This window comes from Xiphophorus hellerii, chromosome 21, assembly GCF_003331165.1.
Source record: "Xiphophorus hellerii strain 12219 chromosome 21, Xiphophorus_hellerii-4.1, whole genome shotgun sequence".
In the NCBI taxonomy this organism is placed as follows: Eukaryota; Metazoa; Chordata; class Actinopteri; order Cyprinodontiformes; family Poeciliidae; genus Xiphophorus; species Xiphophorus hellerii.
In genome coordinates this window covers 24,826,009-24,846,527 of record NC_045692.1, presented here as the reverse complement: position 1 = coordinate 24,846,527, position 20,519 = coordinate 24,826,009, and the positions used below count along the sequence as shown (strand labels likewise).

Here is a 20,519-nt window from a genome sequence, read left to right as displayed (position 1 = left end):
CGCCAAAAGCATTGAGCTCAGCGATGCTGATTGGCCAAATGTTTGTTTTTTGAAATGATTGAACTTCTGGAGAGAAATAATACGAGTCTCAGCCATAATAATGTTTTACATTTAAAACGTATGGTTTGATAAAAAGACTCCTAAAAGTACATTTGTTTCACAAGTAAATGTTTTTCTTACAAAGTGAAGATAATTATTGATGACAAACTGATTGTTAAGAGTTTCTTCTCAGACAGAACCGTTTGGTTCGGGTCAGAACCTCTTCAGATGCTTTAGATGTTCAGCTGGAGCTGATTTTATTCAGTGTTTCATCAGCAGCTACATGTCAGACAGGAAACTGGGATCTTTTATCATGGAAACAAAAACAGATTCTGATCACGATCTCCATCCAGTCTGAGGTTCAGGTTGGAAAAGAACCAATAGAGCAAAACAACAATAAATACAGAGAATCGATCAACAGGAAAGTTTGAGAAAACTGAATGAAAACCAGAACCACTGAACATAAACATACAGCTTTATGTTCAGTTTTATATATCTATAAATCCTCCATCGTTCATATTGCTCACCTATTTTTGTACCTTTAGCATCTTCCTCTAGGGCGATCCCACACCGCAGCCTCCATCACTCATAACTCCATCAATTCGCTCTTGGTGGATGTTTGTGATGCAGTTATCTGAGGGAAGGACCAGGATTAAACCTGGAACCTGTGAGAACGAAGCCATTTGCTCTGTCGCCCTTCAGTAAGTCAGCTGACTGTAACCACCATCTTCCTGTTTTTCTGCAGCCTGAGTTGTTTCTCTTTTCACCATCATGACAGCTTCCTGTTCACCCAGATACTCCAACAGGCCAGGCTGCATATTTATGAACTATTTCCAGACTCATCAACAAAAGACAGAATCTGAAACTCTGAGGTTCTTACTAACGGTTGGTCTCTGCCTGACCTGGAGGGAAACGTTACCTCCTTCATCCTCCTGAGTTTTATATAAACTGAGGTTCATTGGTGGCTTTTAAATATTTTCCAGAGTTTTGGTGTTTGTAGCTTATAAATAATGTTATTTTAAAGTAAGTACTTAAAAAATCCTTCCTTTTAATACATTTTAAACAATTTGTATTGTATGTTATGGTCTGTGCTCATGCTCTAACATGTAGTAATTATCTTTATGGTTCAAATTATCTTCATGTTTTAGTAAAACATGAAGCTTTTAACAACATTTGACTAAAACACAGAATCCATGTAGAATGGAGTCAAATTCATGAAGTTTTCTTCTTTAGTGATTTTTAAACATATTTATATGTGCAGTTACTTTGAGACCACCAGAGGGCGCTAGTGTGTTGAAAACATTTAACAGGTTCCTGATTTAATCTTCCAGTAAAATCATATTAAAACTGATTTAACTTGTAGAATTTATTTTAAAACTTAAGAGACATTTTATTTCTTTATTTAAAACTGAATTACTTTACCTCAGTATTATTGGTTGAATTTCACCCATGAAATCTTTCATTTTTACTTTTTATTTTTCTTTTATATGGTTTTCTTGTCTCCTTTATTTTTCACTGTGAGCCAATCAGATTTGACCGGTAGCTACGTACTTCCTGTCTGCCTCCATTTTATGAGGAAGCTACTGAAGCTACCAACTGTATAGCAAATTAAAGTTACTGAAAACAGGAAACTAGGAACAAAAACTGCAGTTTTTCTGTCTTCATATCACATTTCTGAGACCCAACACTCCTGGTCTGTCTTGAAAAACAGATTATTAATCTCAGTGAAGTGTGTTTTAAATATTTATAAAGGAATGTGAATAATATCTACTGTAAAGTCAAATAAATGATAAATACATCATAATGATTAGACTTTAAAAGTTTAAAAACTTTTATTCATGCATCAGATTATACAGAACAAAACAGCCTTAGAAACGTAAGATAATAAAAATATTAAATTACTGAAATCTCCATTTACATTATATTTATTGTTTATTTTAGAATTAATACATTTTTAAGAATTTATTTAATTCTTAAAAATCCATCACCTTATTGTGCTTCACTTTATTAAAAACAGAACCAATATCGAACCAATAAAAGCTCCAACAGGGAAAAAGTCTCAATCAATAATAAACCAACAAAGTTTCATGTCATCGTTATGAATGTTGGAGAATCGAATCAAACTGATCTACGTTGGTCTGAACATGAAGAGCGTTTGGTGGAAGATCCAGTTCCGTCACTTCTTAAAGTGGATCCGCCTTTCAGGTCCACCAGAACCGCTTCGGTGGTTCTGGAGGCTTCGACCTGTTTGAAGGAGGTGGATCCTGTCCACTGTCGCCACATGCTTGCTGCAAAGTCCACGACTCCATGCCATCGTTTCCAGTTTGAACACATGAACTGGTCGTCAAACAGACACCAGTACGCCTCCGTCCAGGACAGCAACACCTTCGGTAATTTAAATAACCAACCAAGTCCCATCTTGCATTGTTGGGTTGATGAACTTGGACTATTCCGTTTTATTCTCCCTGTTTTATTAGTTGACTTTTGTTTTGGTCCAATCGTCCAGGTGTGGAACAGAAACATCTGGATCCACATCAGCCTGCTGGAACCTGAACATCCACTGTAACTAAAGTGTATAATAAATCCTTCCTAATCTCCCTGACTGTGTAATTCAGAGAATTAAGCCCATCTTTGATTATATTAAAATACGTTTCTCTCAGTTTCTGAACTCTTCTTGGGTTTGGATCGTTGTGAGAATCTCTCTCATGTTGTATCATCTTGTACCTCCCAGTGACGGAGTCTGGTCTGGATATGAACATCCGTCTGTAAGAGATCCGCTGCGACATGTCGTCGTCTTCACCCCCCCAGCCCCAGAAGGTGTTTGAAAAGCCGTTGACTTTAAGGAACTGCTGTTTGGACAACGCTGAGACTCCACCGAAGATGGTGGCGTAGGGCAGGATGAAGTTAAACTTGTCCACAGCCACAGATAAATGTCTGGGATGGTCAGAACATCTGTAGAGGTTTCTGTCATCTATTGGTACCAGGTCTACATCAGAAAAGACAAAACAGTCGTAATCGTATTCGATCAGTGCTTCAACAAATCCGATGTTCATCAGCTTGGCCCGGTTGAACGCTCCGTCTCCGTCCTGGTTGATGACGTACACACCGTAGTCCAGCTGCTGACGCATCAGGACCGGATGGACGTAGTAGAGCCAGTGGGTCAGGTGTTCATACCGGTTTCTGAACGGGATGATGACAGCCACCTAGAAGATGGACGCAAAATAAAATACTGATTCTGCAGAATTATCTGAGCTATAAACCCAACTGGCATTACGGGATTTAAATGGAAGCTTGTTCTGCTGTAGCGCAGAAGTTATTGAAGTTATTAATAATAAGGGTATCAGTTTTAATGATTGATAATTATTTAAAGGTTTTATTTCATTTTTGGGTGCCAGATTAGCTTCAAATAAAATTCTTAGAAGTAAAATCAAAGATGGTGCTTGAAGTTTCTTGTCATTCATTATTTTGACTGACGACATAAAAAATTATATTCTCTTTATATCCTCAATTTTTATATATTGTTGACATATTGACATGTTCAGTCGCATTTAATTAATATTCAGCAGATTCTCCGGATCCCAAGCTGATGAACGCATCTGTTTTTCTCCGTAGTAGTTATTATGGACTGCGGTCCAAAGATCCAACCCGACCAGGAATTCCTTCATTTCTTACATTTATTCACCAACCTTTTGTCTTGCGATGCAGCTGGATGGTCGGTACCGGCCTCCCTGCTGAAGGAACGGGCCGACCAGGTTCCGGACGTCCTGCAGGGTCCGGTTGGTTCTGAACTCCACGTACAGAGATCCCAGGAGGTTCGGAGGGACGTCGGGACACGGACCCAGAGCTCCTCCTGACCTTCCTGGCGTCGGTGTCGTATTCGGTCGGACTGCCGCTGCCAGTATGGTTACGGAAGTATTATTTCTGATAATTACCAGGCTGCTCGGTACCGCGGCGGGGACATTTCTAGCTTTCAGGTGAAGCAGAAGCACCGCAAAGAATGTCAGGCTGGAAAAAGAAAAAAGTAACAACAGTTTAAAGGCCGTTTTCGGCATGCTAACAGTTAGCACTGAAGGTTTAAACATCTTCCCCGGGTAGTTGTCTGGTAACGTCCGGCGGACGTCACGAAGCGCCATTAAACGTTTTCTACGAAACAAAACGTGAAAAATTACCTGTTTTAATGACATTACAAACTATCAAAGCTAAACTAATGGTAATATATATATATATATATACCATGTACTATTACTGGTATGAAAGCAGAGTACCCACAAATTGTACTCAAGTAAAAGTACTTCCACATATCTTTACTCAGATAAAAGTAAAAAGTATCCGTCCAAGAAATGAATCATAAGAGTAAAAAAGTATTTGGTAAAAAGTTTACTCAAGTACCGAGTAACTGATCAAATCATAAATCATTTAATATTTAAAAATTACATCATCAGATGCAACAAAATATAAAGTTAAGTGGAAATTTTGGTATTTTAAAGACCAGTGTGACAATAATTCATATAAATAACAAAAACAACCAAATCAGGCAAAAGAAAAGTTTTCCGACTCGGTTTCTTTCAATAAAAAAACTTTAGCAAAAGCTGCAGGTGTGTCTGGTGATTTTCTTTTATTAAAATATGTTTATTTTTCATTCAAAGTGTAGAAAATACAGACATTTTACTCAAGTAAGAGTAGAAATACTTCAAAGTAAAATTACTCAAGTAAAAGTAAAAAGTACAGTGCAATAAAAATGCTTCTGAAAGTACAATTTTTACTCAAGTAAATGTAACTAGTTACTAACCACAGGCAGCAGCAGAAAAACGTAAATTAGAAAATGTAGCTGGTTCAGAGGATCAGTTTTAATTCAATGGGATTTGGATAAAATCAGAATAAAAATAAAATCAAGGAAAAGGTCAACATTTTAAAAACACCTTATAGGATCAGAGGCTAAGTAAGAGCAGCTCAACTTCCATGTGTTTTTAAAGAAGTAATCCAGGGCATTAATAAAAAGTTTTAAAAACTATTTGTTAAAAATGCTTCTCAAGTGCTGAGTAACTGATCAGAATGTCTGATTTAATATTTTTAAATGATGTCACATTAAAAGCTGTGGAGAGTTTAGTATTTCAAAGACAAAATAATTTATTTTCATAAAAGTATGAAAATTACAAAACAGGTCAAAAATAAAAAAACAGGAACAAACATTAACGCTGGACGCACTGGCTTTAAGAAATAATGGACGTTTCTTAAAGTTCTTCCTGATGGTTTAATGCCCAGCAGTAAATCAGCCTGAGATTTCCCCGACAGCGTTTCAGCTCCATACTGGGAATACTGGTTTCCATTTAAACCTCTCTGGACAACGCGGCTCTATTAAAACCTCCTGCTGGGTGAGTGTTTAACACAACAAACTCAACTGGATTTTTCCAGTCACAGACGGGTCAGGTTGGGATTTATTTTGGGTTTGTGTCTGTTGTCACATCAGAACCTGAACATTTCTCCGGGTCCAACAACCGACGGACTCATCTGGACCTGCAGCCAGGCTGTTCACATATTATGATTTAGAGTCCAATTTAGCTTTAATTACGACGTTTTCTGAGCAGATTATGTTTAGTTTAGTAATCTTTGCTCATTTTTAGCAGACAAGATATACTGTATATTAATATTAATATATTTAAATGAGAATATAGGAGCCCAAACAGCCTGTAGTTTCATTCAGCGCTGCCTCTCTAACAGACGGAGTAATCACGTTCAGAATGAGGCCAACGACGTTTTGTTTAGGAAAATGAGTTTTATTTTTAAAGAATCTCATAAAGTTATTACAGTCCAGCAGCTGCTCACTTCCTCTGTTCTCCTCTTTATCAGGAAGCTACAGAACATTTTACTGAAAACATTTGAGACTGCATGAGAATAAAGACTCATTTTCACTAAAATCCTGTTTATGAGATTTTCCTTCAATCTGGTTCATTTTTACATGAAAAATAACCAAAATCATTTCATAAGACTTTATAAATATGAATCATTTCATTACATATCCCCTCATTGTTTATTTAATAAAGTCCTTCCCTTTACTGTTTACAGCATATAAAAATCTGAATGATTTAAATAAAAAAACAGGTTTTTAATTTAAATGTTTGGATGGTAGAAACTCCCTCAGAGTCTCAATCAGAAATAAATCAAGACAAACATCATGGCTGAATTTAGGAGAATCAAGTAAAAACAGTTTTACTTTGGTCTGACGAGCGTTTGGTGGAAGATCCGGTTCTGCCAGTTCATAAAGTGGATCCACCAGCTGGTTCTGCTGGAGGCTTCGACCCGTTTAATGTAGGTTGATCCTGTCCACAGTCGCCACATGCTTGCTGCATCGGTTTAGTTTGGACTGAGTTGAACGTTATAAAGCCTTGCTGTTGTGGATTGCAGGACTGACCAGATTGGACTCATTTTTTTTTCTGCTGGTTTTAAATTGACTTTTGCTTTGATTGAACTCTGAGACAGAAACATCTGGATCCACATCAACCTGAACATCCACTGTAACTAAAGTGTATAATAAATCCTTCCTAATCTCCCTGACTGTGTAATTCAGAGAATTAAGCCCATCTTTGTCCATGTTAAAATAGGTTTCTCTCAGTTTCTGACCTCTTCTTGGGTTTGGATCGTTGTGAGAATCTCTCTCATGTTGTATCATCTTGTACCTCCCAGTGACGGAGTCTGGTCTGGATATGAACATCCGTCTGTAAGAGATCCGCTGCGACATGTCGTCGTCTTCACCCCCCCAGCCCCAGAAGGTGTTTGAAAAGCCGTTGACTTTAAGGAACTGCTGTTTGGACAAAGCTGAGACGCCACCGAAGATGGTGGCGTAGGGCAGGATGAAGTTAAACTTGTCCACAGCCACAGATAAATGTCTGGGATGGTCAGAACATCTGTAGAGGTTTCTGTCATCTATTGGTACCAGGTCTACATCAGAAAAGACAAAACAGTCGTAATCGTATTCGATCAGTGCTTCAACAAATCCGATGTTCATCAGCTTGGCCCGGTTGAACGCTCCGTCTCCGTCCTGGTTGATGACGTACACACCGTAGTCCAGCTGCTGACGCATCAGGACCGGATGGACGTAGTAGAGCCAGTGGGTCAGGTGTTCATACCGGTTTCTGAACGGGATGATGACAGCCACCTAGAAGATGGACGTAAAATAAAATACTGAATCTGCAGAATTATCTGAGCTATAAACCCAACTGGCATTACGGGATTTAAATGGACGCTTGTTCTGCTGTAGCGCAGACGGTTCATTCAACATCTAGAATAGCATTAAAATGTTTACCAAAACTTTGCTGGTGAAGTTTTATTTAAATTCATAACTATATAACATTTGTATACTTATATGTAAAACATGAAGTTATAATGCAGAAGCTTGTGGTTGTTAAAGTCCAGTCTGTGCAGGACGGTGTGTTGGGTTTCAGTTCAAATCAAATGACGGTTCATTTATCATCAGAACTTTATAACAGGCTGGACCATTTGAATCAGCTGTTCTGGAGCTGAGACATTCAAACCGGCCGGTCCAGACCGTTCGGGTCTGGAGGTTCTGCTCCAGACCCGGTTCTGCTGACCACCTGACCGTTTCATCCAGGTGAGCTGAAGCAGAGATCGACCCAAAACGAGTTAAACTCCCTGTTTTAAATGAACGGCTCATTTAAGAGAAATCTAAAACTCAACACATAATAAAAAGTTGAGTAACTTGTAGAACTAAATGTATTGAAAATAACAGCATAAAATCAGTTTAAGTTTCTAGTTTTTTACCTGTTTTTATAGGAACAAAAACATTTTACTTCATCCTTGGACCTTCGAGCATTTCACATTTTTATGTATGTCAAAATGTTTATCTTGTTTTCTCAAATAAATAAATCAGTAAGAAGGTTTGAAACAGCGACCCCTGGCGGCAAAACATGCAGTTTTAACTTTAATCTCTGTCCATTTCTGACTATTTTTGGTCAAAATCTAATAATTTTTCTAAACATCTGAGTTTCTTTGTGTTTTGGAGGAAACTTTTTAATCTATAGAAATTTCTCTCTCTGAAACCTCAGAACATTCTAGTTCTCATCAGTCTGCGGACATCCTGACGTCAGAGGAAATCTGATCATATAAAATTTAGAATGTTTAAAAGACATACTTTAATTTTATTTTAGAAATGTTTTGTATTCAGCGGATCAAAACTTCAATCAATCACATTTTATTTGTATAGCACATTTCAGCAGCAAGGCATTTCAAAGATCTTTGTTATGTTCCGGGGTTCTCTGGTTCTCTTGGTGGGGTTTTCCTGTGCGCCTTTTCCACCTTTTACCACCAGATGGCGACAGGTTCCGGTTGGAGTGCGGTGGTGTCATCATCCACAGCTGTCATCAATTACCCTCATCAGCGGAGCATACTTAAGGAGTTGACCGCCAGTCCAGCGTCGCCTGAGTGTTTGCCAGTCACGGTACCTCTGAGCCCCTTGAGCCCTGTCTCTGTGTTCCTCGTTACCTTGAGCCTTCCAGTGATTCTCTTTGTGTTTCTCTGTTGCCTTCAGGTGATCCCTTTGACACTCTGGACCCGCTGACCAGATCCTGGCAGTTTTCCTGGTTTCAGAACCGCCCTCGTGACGCCATGGAAAGTACCCACTGGTTGCCCGAGTTCCCAGACTCACCTCTCCGTTGTTTTACAAGTATCTCCTGGATCCCACGGCTGGCGGTCGAACCACTCCTCTGTGTCTCCGTTGCACCCGAGCCTACCTGTCCGTTCTCCGCCGCACTCCTCCGTTGTTCCTGGACCCACTAAGAGACCGAGACCCTGGACATACTCAGTTACCCTCCAAGATTCAGATCCAACCACCACAAGTATGTGGTGATGTGATGTGTGTTCTGTTTTGTCATTGTGTTGTTGTTTTTGTGTTGTTGTTTTTGTGCAGCACTTTGGTGCAGTCTTGTCTGCTGTAAGGTGCTATATAAATAAATTTGACATTGACATTGACAAGTAAGAACAGTCTGCGTTTGATCTGAGATTTCCAGGTTCCCACGACCCCTGAACTCACCAGTCTGCTCTTTCCCCTCGCAGTGAACCACTGCTGCCCGTTACCGTTGATTCCCTGGACCAGACCACTTTGCCACACTCTGATAATTGTGTATCTCAATAAATCACTTAAACTGATTCCAACTCTCCTGTCTTGTGTTCTGCATGTGGGCTAGAAACCTTGAACCCATCATGACAATCTTTACATCAAACACAGAAACACAATGAAACACAGAATCAACAATCAAAACACGGGGCGTGCTGTGGTGGCGCAGGGGGTTAGCACGCCCCACGTTTGGAGGCCTTAGTCCTCGACGCGGATGTCGTGGGTTCGACTCCCGGTCCCGAGAACCTTTGCCGCATGTCGGTGGAATTGAAGCCCTTGATTTCACATCTTTAAACAATTCATTTAAAATTAAATATTTAAAAAATCTTCTAAAAAACCCAAACTCTATATGGAATGCTATTCCCATTTACAACTTTGACAAAATTGGAGGATTACCCTTTCTTCTTAGGTGCAATTACAGTATACCCAAAATACCCCTAAAACTATCTATGTTTCATAAACAAATGCTCTTAAGCTGGTCACTTTTGTACAAACACAATTTTTCTCCCCACAAATACTATATCTGGAATAATGAAGACATTAAATACAAAAATAAGACAATCTTTTATAGAAAATGGTTTGATAGGGGAATATTACTTGTAAGCCAATTATTAAATCCAAATGGTCATTTATTGTCATATTCTGATTTTATGTTACATTTCCAATTTCCTGTCACCCCTAAAGAATATGCTGTGGTGTTTGACGCAATCCCCAGTGGCTCATTAAAGCTTTTATCATCTTTACCTCCAGATCCAATTCACTCAGTGCCAAATTTTGATCCAAACTCCATTTATGTTGATTATGATTGCCCTTTTTTAAGTAAGAAAACAACCAACAAAATGTTAAGAAAGACTCTATTACCAGATCTTGTTTTTTCACCAGCTTGTATATTTTATTGGTCCAGCATTTTTGAAAATATAAATTGGAAGTGGACTTGGATACTTCTAAAAAAAATACTTAATAAACAATAAAGTAAGAGAAATTTCTTATAAAATTATTCACAATGTTTATCCTGTTAAAGCATTTTTGATAAAAAGATATAAATGGGATTTGGACCCTATGTGTACTTTTTGTAAAAATAATGAGGAAAAGCTTGTTCATCTTTGTGGGATTGTAATTATACCAAAATATTCTGGAGAGATATGTCAATTTTTTTCATCAAAAAAATCTCAATATTACTTTAACAAATAAGGATATTTTGTTTGGGATGGAGAAATGTGAACTTGTCAAAACAGAATTTTTATATGTTGTCAACTTTTTTATTATTTATGGTAAATATCATATTCACACCTCCAAACATTTACAACAAAAACCTAATTTCCAGATTTTATTATCTTCTATTAATATCTATTTAGAATCCTTAAAAATCAGTTCAAATGCTAAAGCCATTCAAATTATTACTGCCCTTAAAGAACTGCAACCCTCGAGCACCGATTTGATTTTGACATTGTAAAATAATTGTTCTATGTTCTGTAAAGCCCGTTTATGTTGTATCTGTTTGTAACTATTATTGTTCTATGTTGTTCACATATGTTCTTTGTTTGCAATAAAAAAAAATAAATAAATAAAAAAAAAACCTTTGCCGCATGTCTTCCCCCTCCTCCTTCCTGTCTGCCTACTGTCGCAAAAATACGAGCCACTAGCGCCGCAAAAACTCGTCGGAGAAAAAAAATAAATAAAAAAATAATCAAAACATGACATTTATTCAGGTTCCATCAATAAATTTGTAATTGATTACGTTTCAAATATAATCCTAAACAGGTGGGTTTTTAGTGGAGTTTCATCCATAAAGGTTTACCTGTTACACTCCTACTGTGTTATATGGAACAAAATACCTGCTGCTATTTTTATTCCCACTCACGCTCAAAATCACACAGTTTAAAACGATGTAAACAGGATTTAATGGGCCTCTGGTACCAGGTTCCGTTCACCTCTTTCACGGAATTTCGTGGCACAAAAACTTTATCTCATGAACTTCGCGCCGTTTTAATCAAGCAGTTTTACTTCAAAACAAATAATTTCAAGTTGAAATCTGAATTTCAGATTTTTTTTCACTTAAAAAATTCATTCATTTATTTTTATTTCATTTACGAGTTTATTTTTGCATCGACGACATATATAAAAGTTTCAGAGGAAACTTCAATTAAATTCATTATTTTTCCATGTTTTCACCAACCTTTTGTTTCGCCCTGCAGCTGGTTGGTCGGTACCGGCCTCCCTCCTGAAGGAACGGGCCGACGTGGTTCCGGACGTCCTGCAGGGTCCGGTAGGTTCTGAACTCCACTTGGAGAACTCCCTGCAGGTTCGGAGGGACGTCGGCGCACGGATCCAGAGACTTTCCTGGACGTCCTGTCGGACCTGCAGATTCCTCCGGGTCAGTTTCTCTGTTTAATGAAGCGATGGAAAATAATTTTCTGTTCTCGGAGTAAAACAGAAACAGAGCAAAGCAAACCAGGCTGAAGGCAGCGAGACACACCAACCGGCTAAAAAACGTTTTCAGCATTTTGATTCAACCTGGTTGGTTTTTCAGGTGATCCAGCCGCTGCAGAATCTTCTGCTTTTTGTTTTTTCCTGCTCTGTTGCTCTGTTTTGCTTTTAGATTTTATTCTCAGTCATCAGGCCTTCAGCTGCTTTAACAAAAGTCTAATTATAAGACGGACGAGTCAGAAGATCCATGTCAGATGAAAAGCATCTCCCGGATCTGTTCAAGGATTGATGCTTTATTTGTTAACCAGAAACTGGATCTTCTGGTTCATCACTGCTCTCTCTCTCTCTTTACTCATCAGGAAAATGTTTCTTGGAACATTAAACCTGAAATGTCCCGGATTTTTTTATCTTTTAATTTGCATGATGTGAGAATGAGGAACATAAATGAACCAAACAAAATGAAGGAAACAATTTAAGCAACAACTCAAATGAAAAATGTTTACATTTATTTTAATTTATTCATATTTGTGTGTTCTTTGTAATTATGCAAGAATTCATTTTATGTACTTTTACCTACTGTTCTGCGTTTAAATTCAGCTTTACTGTAGTAATTATTTAAGTTTTTATTCTTATCAAATGAAGAAAACAACATAATAAATGTTCAAAATGTGTTTAATTTGAATTCACATATTGATTAGATTTCAAAAGACAAATTTAAACCAGAGAGTTGAATAAAAATATCTTCCACACCACAAAGGTTGTGAGGAATCTAGTTCACTTTCTGAAATGAATGATATTTTTAATATTCTGTCATTTTTACCAGTTTCCTGGTAATTGTTAAAAAACAGACAGTTTTACAGCTCGGCTCTGGTTCCTTTCGCTTTGGTGGCTGGACTTTATTCTGGAACAAACGTTTGCAATAATATTGGAGTAAATTTCTCTCCATATGAGGCATTAATAATTAATAACCTGGAGATAAAAACACATTGGATCTGGAAAAGAAGCTGCATTTCTGCTGGCAAATAGCTTTTAATAATCCTGTAGAGCCACAGAAACTGATTATGTGGAAAAAAATTAAACTTACAGAAACTCTGAGTGGCAAAAATAAAGGAGGATATTTCTGTGACAGTTCAGTGGCAACATTAACCCGATTCTCAAGGCCCCTGAAAGGATGCAAACCCTGACTTCGGACACAGCTGTTCTTTGTTCGACTCCCCCTAGTGGTCTGGAGTCCTTCTGTTTCCAGCATGTTTTTGTTTGCATCTGTTTGTTTGCTGCACGTTTGTGCCTCAACGTGCCTCACTGTAAAATACAGTGGTGGAAGTAAATATACTTTCAAACACTGGCATCTGTAAGAGCCAGTGTTTTACTGTAAATTTAGTTTAACTAGTGCATTCATTTTATGAATAAGCTACTGCAAAAGAAAGTGTAATGCAACATTTTAAAGTAGTCTTAGTTTTACGATAGAATAGTAAAGCCTAACCCAGAGTAGGCTTCTTGTTAGAGGTGCTAAAATTGGTGCGGTTCTAAAATGCATAATCTGCATAATCATAACTTCATATAACTCAAAGGAGGATGCGATAAGTAACCTTCAGAACAGAATCTATATGTAAAGGCATCACTTTGCCTCAAACCAGATGCATATTTCCATTATATTCAAACATTCATAACACATAATCATTCCTCAGAGAACTGGTAAAAAATAGGCCTTCAAAGTCAAGACATAGTTTCAGTAACACTGGAATAAAAATTCAAGACTTACAGTTTACAGTGACATAAACTGGGTTTAACTTGGTAATTTCTACAATCTTAAGAACATAAAAACACAGTTGTTAAAGAAACATCCATGCTTTGGGTATCACTAAACAAATCAAAGAAAAAAGACTTATAAAAATCAAAAATGCAACATGGTTGAAATAATGTGGGATTCTAGAATCAACAGGGTTTTAAACTGTGAAAACTATTAACGGTTTTCAAGAGTCCAAGTGGCTCTTACTTTATTAGAGGCACATGAAGGCACCGCCCAGCAGAAAAAGATACAACAATATAATTTAGGTCTTAAATGATGTGGAAACAGAAATATTTAAAAGAAAAAAAGACCAAGTAACTTGTATGAAAAGCCACTTGAAGTCCGTCAGGTTTTTGATGAAGGTGGAAACCTGAACATTCACTGTCTGCTTTTTCTTTTGAATGATTTTTCCTGCCTTTCTGGATACCATCTTCCCAGGTTAATCCCAATGAAGCGACTAAAAAACATAATCAAAAATGGGAACATTTGGGAGAATATCAATAGTGTGGCACTCTGAAGACAGCAGGTACAATATATAAAGCTTTCTTTACTTAATGTGGAAAAATGATCCTGTTTTTAATTATGTAAAGAGAAAACATCACCAAATGTTAATCATAACTTGCTTTAAAACTTTAAAACCATGTCATTGTATTTTCCTAGTGGCTCCATGGAACTTTTTCAAAAATGTTTGAAAATGGAAAAAGGTGTGGGTGGGAAACAGTTTTTAATATACAGTATGGTTTAGGAGGACAAACATGACTATTAGCGACTGTCAAACAAAGTCGCCCAGCAGCTGAATAGGGGAATCCTTGTTGACGCGCCAGCTGATCAAACTTAAATCCAGGATGCAGTTTAAGATGGATTTATTTTGTCGATATTGTCAATATCCAGAACAGTGTCCAAAGCAGCATTAAAATCGGATCCGCAGGTTTAAACAGTAATCAAAGACAAAAACATACAATAAACCTCCCCATCAGCCAGTCACTGAAGTCACTAGGTGAGCAACAGCTGATCTACAATCAGTAATAACACCAGGTGATCCCGCGCCTCACCTATCCACAACAATGACACAGTCGGTCTTAACGTTTTCAAACGCTATAAAAATGTGTAGAATAAATATTAAACTTCAACATTTCTGCCAACGAAGATTTGCATCATAGCCTGTGACGTTTCTTCCAGCTGGGCGGCGCGAGGCAGGTGGTAAACAACCCGACAGGTGTGTGTTGGGCCATGGAGAGCGAAGAGGAAAATAACCCAGGAGAGATTCTGCAGTTCTTGGACCGAATCATTTGCATTCATTGCCAAAGCGGAAGGATTACCTGAATGTTTGCTCTGGAGCGAGAAGTTGTCAAAAATCAGAAAGAGTACCGTACTTCCTGGACTATAGAGCGCACCTTAATTTAAGCCGCACCTACAAATTAAAAAATAAAAATAAAACAGGAAACGTACATATGTAAGCTGCATGGTTGAAAGCGTGGGGAGAAAGTAGCAGCTTATAGTCCGAAAAATCCGGTAATGTGGAAAAACATTTCCAGGGAAGGTTTGTTACATCAGCTGCTGCATCAAGATTAAAGTTACATCTTCCAAGCTGGAAGTTGAGAAACTGTCCAGAACAGAAACACATTAAAGTCACATTAAACACGTAAGAACACAATCTTGTCATCAGCATATATATTTAGTAACAGATGGTTGTTTTTATAAACTGATTATTGATTTTTGTCAGTATATATTTAGAATTAGTGATATTATTGTGTTTTGTTGCTCAGGTCCAGGACGGCTGCGTGTCAAAAGAGAAGAGGAAGCTGCTGTTTTACCGTTTCACTGACTTGCTTGGCATTTGCACAGAAATCAAACTTAAACTTTATTAATTTAATTTTATATACTTTACCTTTTCAAAAGACAACTGCTTTACATTATACCTGTAAGTTGCGTTTTATTGCTCTCAGTTTGTTGCCCAGATAAGCGGCACGTTATGCACGTTTTTCACACACTTTACGGTGATTATTTACAGAAAGAGATCGTCGTTATACAAACTGCATTTGGGAGCAGATTTTCTGAGATCCAAAAGGAAAAAATGACCCTTTCCCTGTCGATCTTTATAATAAAAATGACATCAAAAATCTGATTTCTTTATTGTATTTCTTTAATTTTATCAATGCAACGAAACAGAAAATATTAATATTGTAACAGAAGGTAAACTTAAAGCAAAATAAATATTTAATCATGAATACTAATTATAAATACTACCTTGTTATGATAAGCTCCAGACAAGACGCCATTTCTGTCCCCGCTCCTGGGACAAACACGTGACGTCACAGTTGCAATTGTGGGATCAACTCCGTCTGGATTTCAGATTTCAGAATCAACACCAGACGAGGAAGTTTAACCTGCTATACCAGCAGCTCTGTAGGGAAACTAAAGCTCCTATCTTTGAATTAGACTAAACTGTATTTTTAACATTTTGCTCTGTAGATTTTGATTCAGTCCCTAAAAGATTTATTATAGAAAGTATTTTTTTCTTTCTGTTTAATATTGACTTTAAATGCTGATTCTCTAAGATGCCTAGGAAAAATACTGTATTTATTGTACCATTATTTTGGCCAGTCGTCAGTCTTGATTGTGACAACAGAAGAAGACATTAAATGCAACAATATTCTACCGTATTTTATAATAACAGGAAGTTACTGCTAGAATTCTGCCGTAAATTTACAGACATTTCTAAGAGTGTAAGCTGTTGAATGAATCTGCTTTTCATGAACTCAAATTCTTTGCAGTCTCTTCTTTAATTATTCGTGAAGTTGTTATTACAAACATACCAGCATTTTTCAGTGGGGTTATGTTCTGCTTGGTTTTGTTTCCTTTCATACTTTCTCAAACGTGGCAATGAAAACAACTGCAAATCTAAACACACCTGAAAGGGAAATGTTGGAAAAATGATTATTTTTGCCATGAACATGATTAGAAGAACAAACTCTTCCTGGAGGTTGGAGGATTTTTCCAACATACAAAAAGGATTTGAGGAGAATTTACTTGAGAAAGATTAATCTAATATACTTTATTTATTAAAAAAAAACTTTAAAATGGCTCAACTGGAGCAACATTAAGTTGAGAAAACAATGTTGGGATCAGAGTTACTAAAATGAAAAGTGTCCTCTGGATCTGATGACAGGAGTCCTCTCTATCAAAAGATGCATAAAATTAGAAATGATCTTGTTTGTTGTTGAAACTCAAAGGTTCAGAAAGTTTTTATTACACAAAGTCAGAAAAGTGTCCAACATTTCAGTCTGGGCTTGTCTGAAGAACAAACAGAAAGTTTGTTTCATCATCAGTAATAAAGTCCAAGCTGAACATTTACATATATCTTTCATCATTTACATAAACCTGACAGAAAATATTGATATAACGCCGTGGCAACAGGCAGCCATTCAGAGCTGGCGACAGAACTGATGGTACAGATATTAAAACAAAAGCTCATTGTCATGTTCTGTGTTGTCTGTGTATTTATTTAGAGTTTTTCTTGTCCTTGAGTCTCTTCGTTGTCCTGTCTTTCCCTTAATTGTTCCCAGGTGTGTCTCGTTTCTGTGATTACCCTCCCGTGTATTTAATGCCACCTGTGTGTCTGCGTCTCTGTCGGGTCCTTGTCAATTCATCGTCTTATGTGCGTTCAGTCCTTCGTGTTGTCCAGTCAATTTATCAGTTGCTACCGGCGTTGAGCCCTGGCTTCTGCTCAGTCGTGCTGCCTGGTTGTTTGTGGACTATTTTGGACTTATTTATCATTAAAACCGTCATTTCTCACTTTACCTGGGTCTGCTGCGTCTGCCTCACCACATCCACCGCACCGATTCATGACACTCATACACATTTGGGTTTTACCAAGAATATGTAAATTGATCATACTTGCAAATATCTGCAGCAGAAACTTTCAGATGTTCTTTACTTCCTGGTCAGACGGATTGGAAACATCCGACTCCTGATGAGCGATGAAGTCTCAGTCCGACGGCGTCTGATGGCGATAAAAAATATCAATCTGCAGAACTTCTCCTCTGCTCAGTCCTCTCTGTGACTCACTGCATGGATTTCAGATTAAATTCATTAATATTCCTTCAAAATGCACAAACACAAAAACATGGCAGCATCTTATTTGAGAGGGTGAACATAAGGCAGCATGACACTGTCATAAACATGAAGGAGTCTTTATGAAGCTGTCATGAAGTGTCATTCGGTAAATAACGACATTTTAATGCAAAGTTGCTCTAAAATTGCATTGAAAGTCCTTAAAAATGCCAGTTTTGCATTAAATTGTCATTATTTACAAAATCATGCAAAGATTGCACGTTTTCTCTTGCTTTCGGTGAAGGCAGACGCTTTTTTCCTCTGCTCCCTCCCTGCCCTGCTTGCTCTGCTTTTGTCTTGTCTTTTTCTATATTTTTGGAACCTTTCTTTGCACATCTTCCAAATCTACAAATTATGGATCTGGTCTACTGATCTCTCAATGCAATTGATCATATTTTCTGGGCACAGGAGAGCCTTCTTGTTCTGCAGGGACACACCCGGCGGGATTCACCCTGGATTTATTCATGATAGCAGGATTTCTGCTGTTAGGAGTTTGTGGATTCCTGACTTATCGACAAATTTGTGACAGACTTGGCTGAACTAGCGAACACTCGGACTGTTATTGGACAGAGACGTAAGTTGGATCTGAGTCTTGCTGAGACTCTCAGCCCAGCTGAGGACTCAAAACTCACTAACTGGATGGAATCGATCTTGGAGACGTTGCCAGTTTCAACTCAATGGAACGACCAAACTAATTTGGATAATTGGGAACTGAGATGTATTGGAGAGACTCTAGGGAAGATTTTACTTTATAATCTACTCGACCTAAAACATTTTATATCTGAATTGGCTTTCCTCGTGTTGCCTTGGAAGGGCTGAATATTTCCAATCTCCTTGAAGATATGTAAACATAACGCTCCTTCCCACCTCTTGTTATCCATGCAGCTGTGGAGCTGAACGCTCCCAAGGACATGCCTCGATAACAACATCTTATCGGACTTCTGCCTGGAGGCTGAGCAACGTGGTTTCATGGCCCTGTGATGTCACCGCCTTCACTCATGTCTTTGCTTTGTCTTTTGTTTTTGTGAGGATTTGGGTTTTTCTCTGTGTTAATTTAGGTTTCTGTGTCGTTTTCAGTGAATTGAGTCTCTGTGTTGTCCTGTCTACCCTTGATTGTTCCCAGCTGTGTCTCGTTTCCCTGATTACTCTCTGTGTATTTAATTCCTTGTTCCTTGTTGGGTCCTTGTCTGGTCTGTCTAGTTGTGTGTTAAGTCTGTTGTCAGATGTCTAGTGTGAAAACTTGCTACCAGTTTTAAGCCTTAGCCTTCTGCTCATTCTGTGCTTCCTGGACTTGGATTATTATTTGTTTCATCATTAAATTCTTCACTTTATTCTCAACAACCTGGGTCCTCAGCGTCTTCCTCATCACCTCTTCACCGCATATTGTGACAGTTTTGTCTGAATGTTGCCATGAGCCCTAATGTATCCTTTCTTCTTTTTATTTTATTAGAAACTGAGGGGTTCTCACTTTTTACCCAGAAAAGGAATTAGAACAAACTTGGAATCCAGAGACTCTAGTTTATTATTTTATTAGTCACTCTTTAGCTTATTTTTTAGAAACTGTACAGTACTCACTATTTAGACCAATACTAGATTAATTTTTAGATTATTATGCAGAGAGACTCCTACTATTGCAACCCAGAAAAGGAATTAGAACGAACCTAGAATCCAGAAAAAAATCTTCCAGAACAGGAACATTTAGTTTTTATTATTACTTAGAAACTGTGGATTACTCATTACTTTTACAAATTTAGAGCACACTTAGAAAGTCCAGACAATATTTACTTACACTAATCTAACAACCCAAACAGGGATTAGAACCTAGAATCCAGAAAAACTACCTTAGCAACAACTTTTTAGACTCTGATTCTTCCAACCCAGAAAAGGAATTAGCCCAGAGGAAACATACTAATACTCACCTACAACCCTGAATAGTGTCTAGTTTATTTAACTTAGATCAACATTAGATTCTTTTTCTTCTTTTGCTCTTTCCTTTGGTTTGTTATTTTGTTTCTGTCCTTTAAATTCCTGTAAATGACTTTGTATTACCTTGTTGCTGAAAACGTGCTATATAAATAAAATGACCTTTAATTGACTTTTAATGCTGCTTTATCTGAATTTAATGTCGAAGCTTGAGGTGTAGTTTTCCACCACACCCTCCCTGCTGCGTCTCTATGATGCTGTCAGTTCTCACTACTTTCAATTAAAATCCCAATGAAATACATTAAACTGGATACTGGGCCTTATTGAATAAGCTGCTAAAAGACCAAACAGGTTTTCAGTCTTGATTTAAGATTTAAGAGTTAACATTTTCTGCACTTCCAGTTTTCAGGGAGTTTGTTCCAGAGTTTGAGGAGCAAAGAAACTTATTTCTGCTTCACTTTGTTCAGGTTTGAACTCTGAGAAACCTGAGTTTCAAAGCTCACCTGAGTTTAGGTTGTTTCCTTTGTTAGGATTATGGCAGAATAAAAATAAAAACAAAACAAAAAAAAAACTCCCAGGATTCAATTCTGACCTGTTTTTTCTTTCAGCTTGTTTTTCCTGTATGTTTATGAAAAGTTTACAAAGCCAAACATTGGGGGGTAAAAACTGGATCCATTACTTTCATGAATAATCTGAATGCTTTTATGAAGCTTCCTGTTTCAGCTTTTCTCAGAAAGATGGTTCAGTCAAAGTTTCTTAAAGTTCTTCATGTTCCTTAATACCAAGAAGTAAATGATCGTCTGAGACTTCACTTCTATTCAGAGTTTCTGCATTACAACATAACAACCTGGAGCCTGAGGTGGAAATACTGGTTTCTACTAAATATGATACTTCCATAGAAAACACAGATGAACACATCTCTTATTTCAGGAAGTGAGGTGAGAGTTTGACTGGATTCTTTCTGGTTGTTGTTCATTAGAGACATAAAAAATATGAAACAATTAAAGATGTAATAAGGAGATTAGGGCAAATTGATGCACCTGATTATTCATCCATAATTCCAATCAGGGCCAGATTGGGATTTATTTTCAGATCATCACT

General features: G+C 37.6%; 3 protein-coding genes and 1 long non-coding RNA gene across 19 annotated transcripts in view; 2 read left to right on the top strand and 2 right to left on the bottom strand.

The window, feature by feature from the left end:
- Positions 1 to 20,519, bottom strand: part of LOC116712080 (NACHT, LRR and PYD domains-containing protein 3-like) — a 612,764-nt gene that overhangs the window by 140,266 nt on the left and 451,979 nt on the right. Inside the window, exon 1 of one of the 15 annotated variants that reach the window (XM_032551873.1) lies at positions 567 to 755. The exons of 13 other annotated variants lie outside the window; for them this stretch is intronic. The gene's annotated coding sequence lies outside the window, so the exon portion shown is untranslated. Of the gene's footprint in view, positions 1 to 566; positions 756 to 20,519 lie in introns of those variants that run through there. One more of the 15 variants, XM_032551874.1, reaches the window with a different exon arrangement.
- LOC116712074 (NACHT, LRR and PYD domains-containing protein 3-like) overlaps positions 1 to 20,519 on the top strand; it is a 1,065,068-nt gene that overhangs the window by 1,003,096 nt on the left and 41,453 nt on the right. The gene's annotated exons all lie outside the window — the stretch shown is intronic.
- Positions 1,647 to 11,554, bottom strand: LOC116712173 (beta-1,4-galactosyltransferase 2-like; the record flags this gene model as incomplete). The annotated part of the gene is made up of 3 exons (XM_032552069.1): positions 1,647 to 3,242; positions 3,726 to 4,044; positions 11,343 to 11,554. Coding segments are annotated over 3 exons (1,200 nt in total), but the record flags the coding sequence as incomplete, so codon positions are not given.
- LOC116712185 (uncharacterized) lies at positions 8,338 to 9,198 on the top strand. 2 transcript variants are annotated; one of them, XR_004337452.1, is made up of 3 exons: positions 8,338 to 8,491; positions 8,582 to 8,888; positions 9,106 to 9,198. It is a non-coding gene; the product is annotated as an uncharacterized LOC116712185 (long non-coding RNA). The 2 variants fall into 2 exon arrangements; XR_004337451.1 differs by lacking the exon at positions 8,338 to 8,491 and having other exon boundaries at positions 8,501 to 8,888.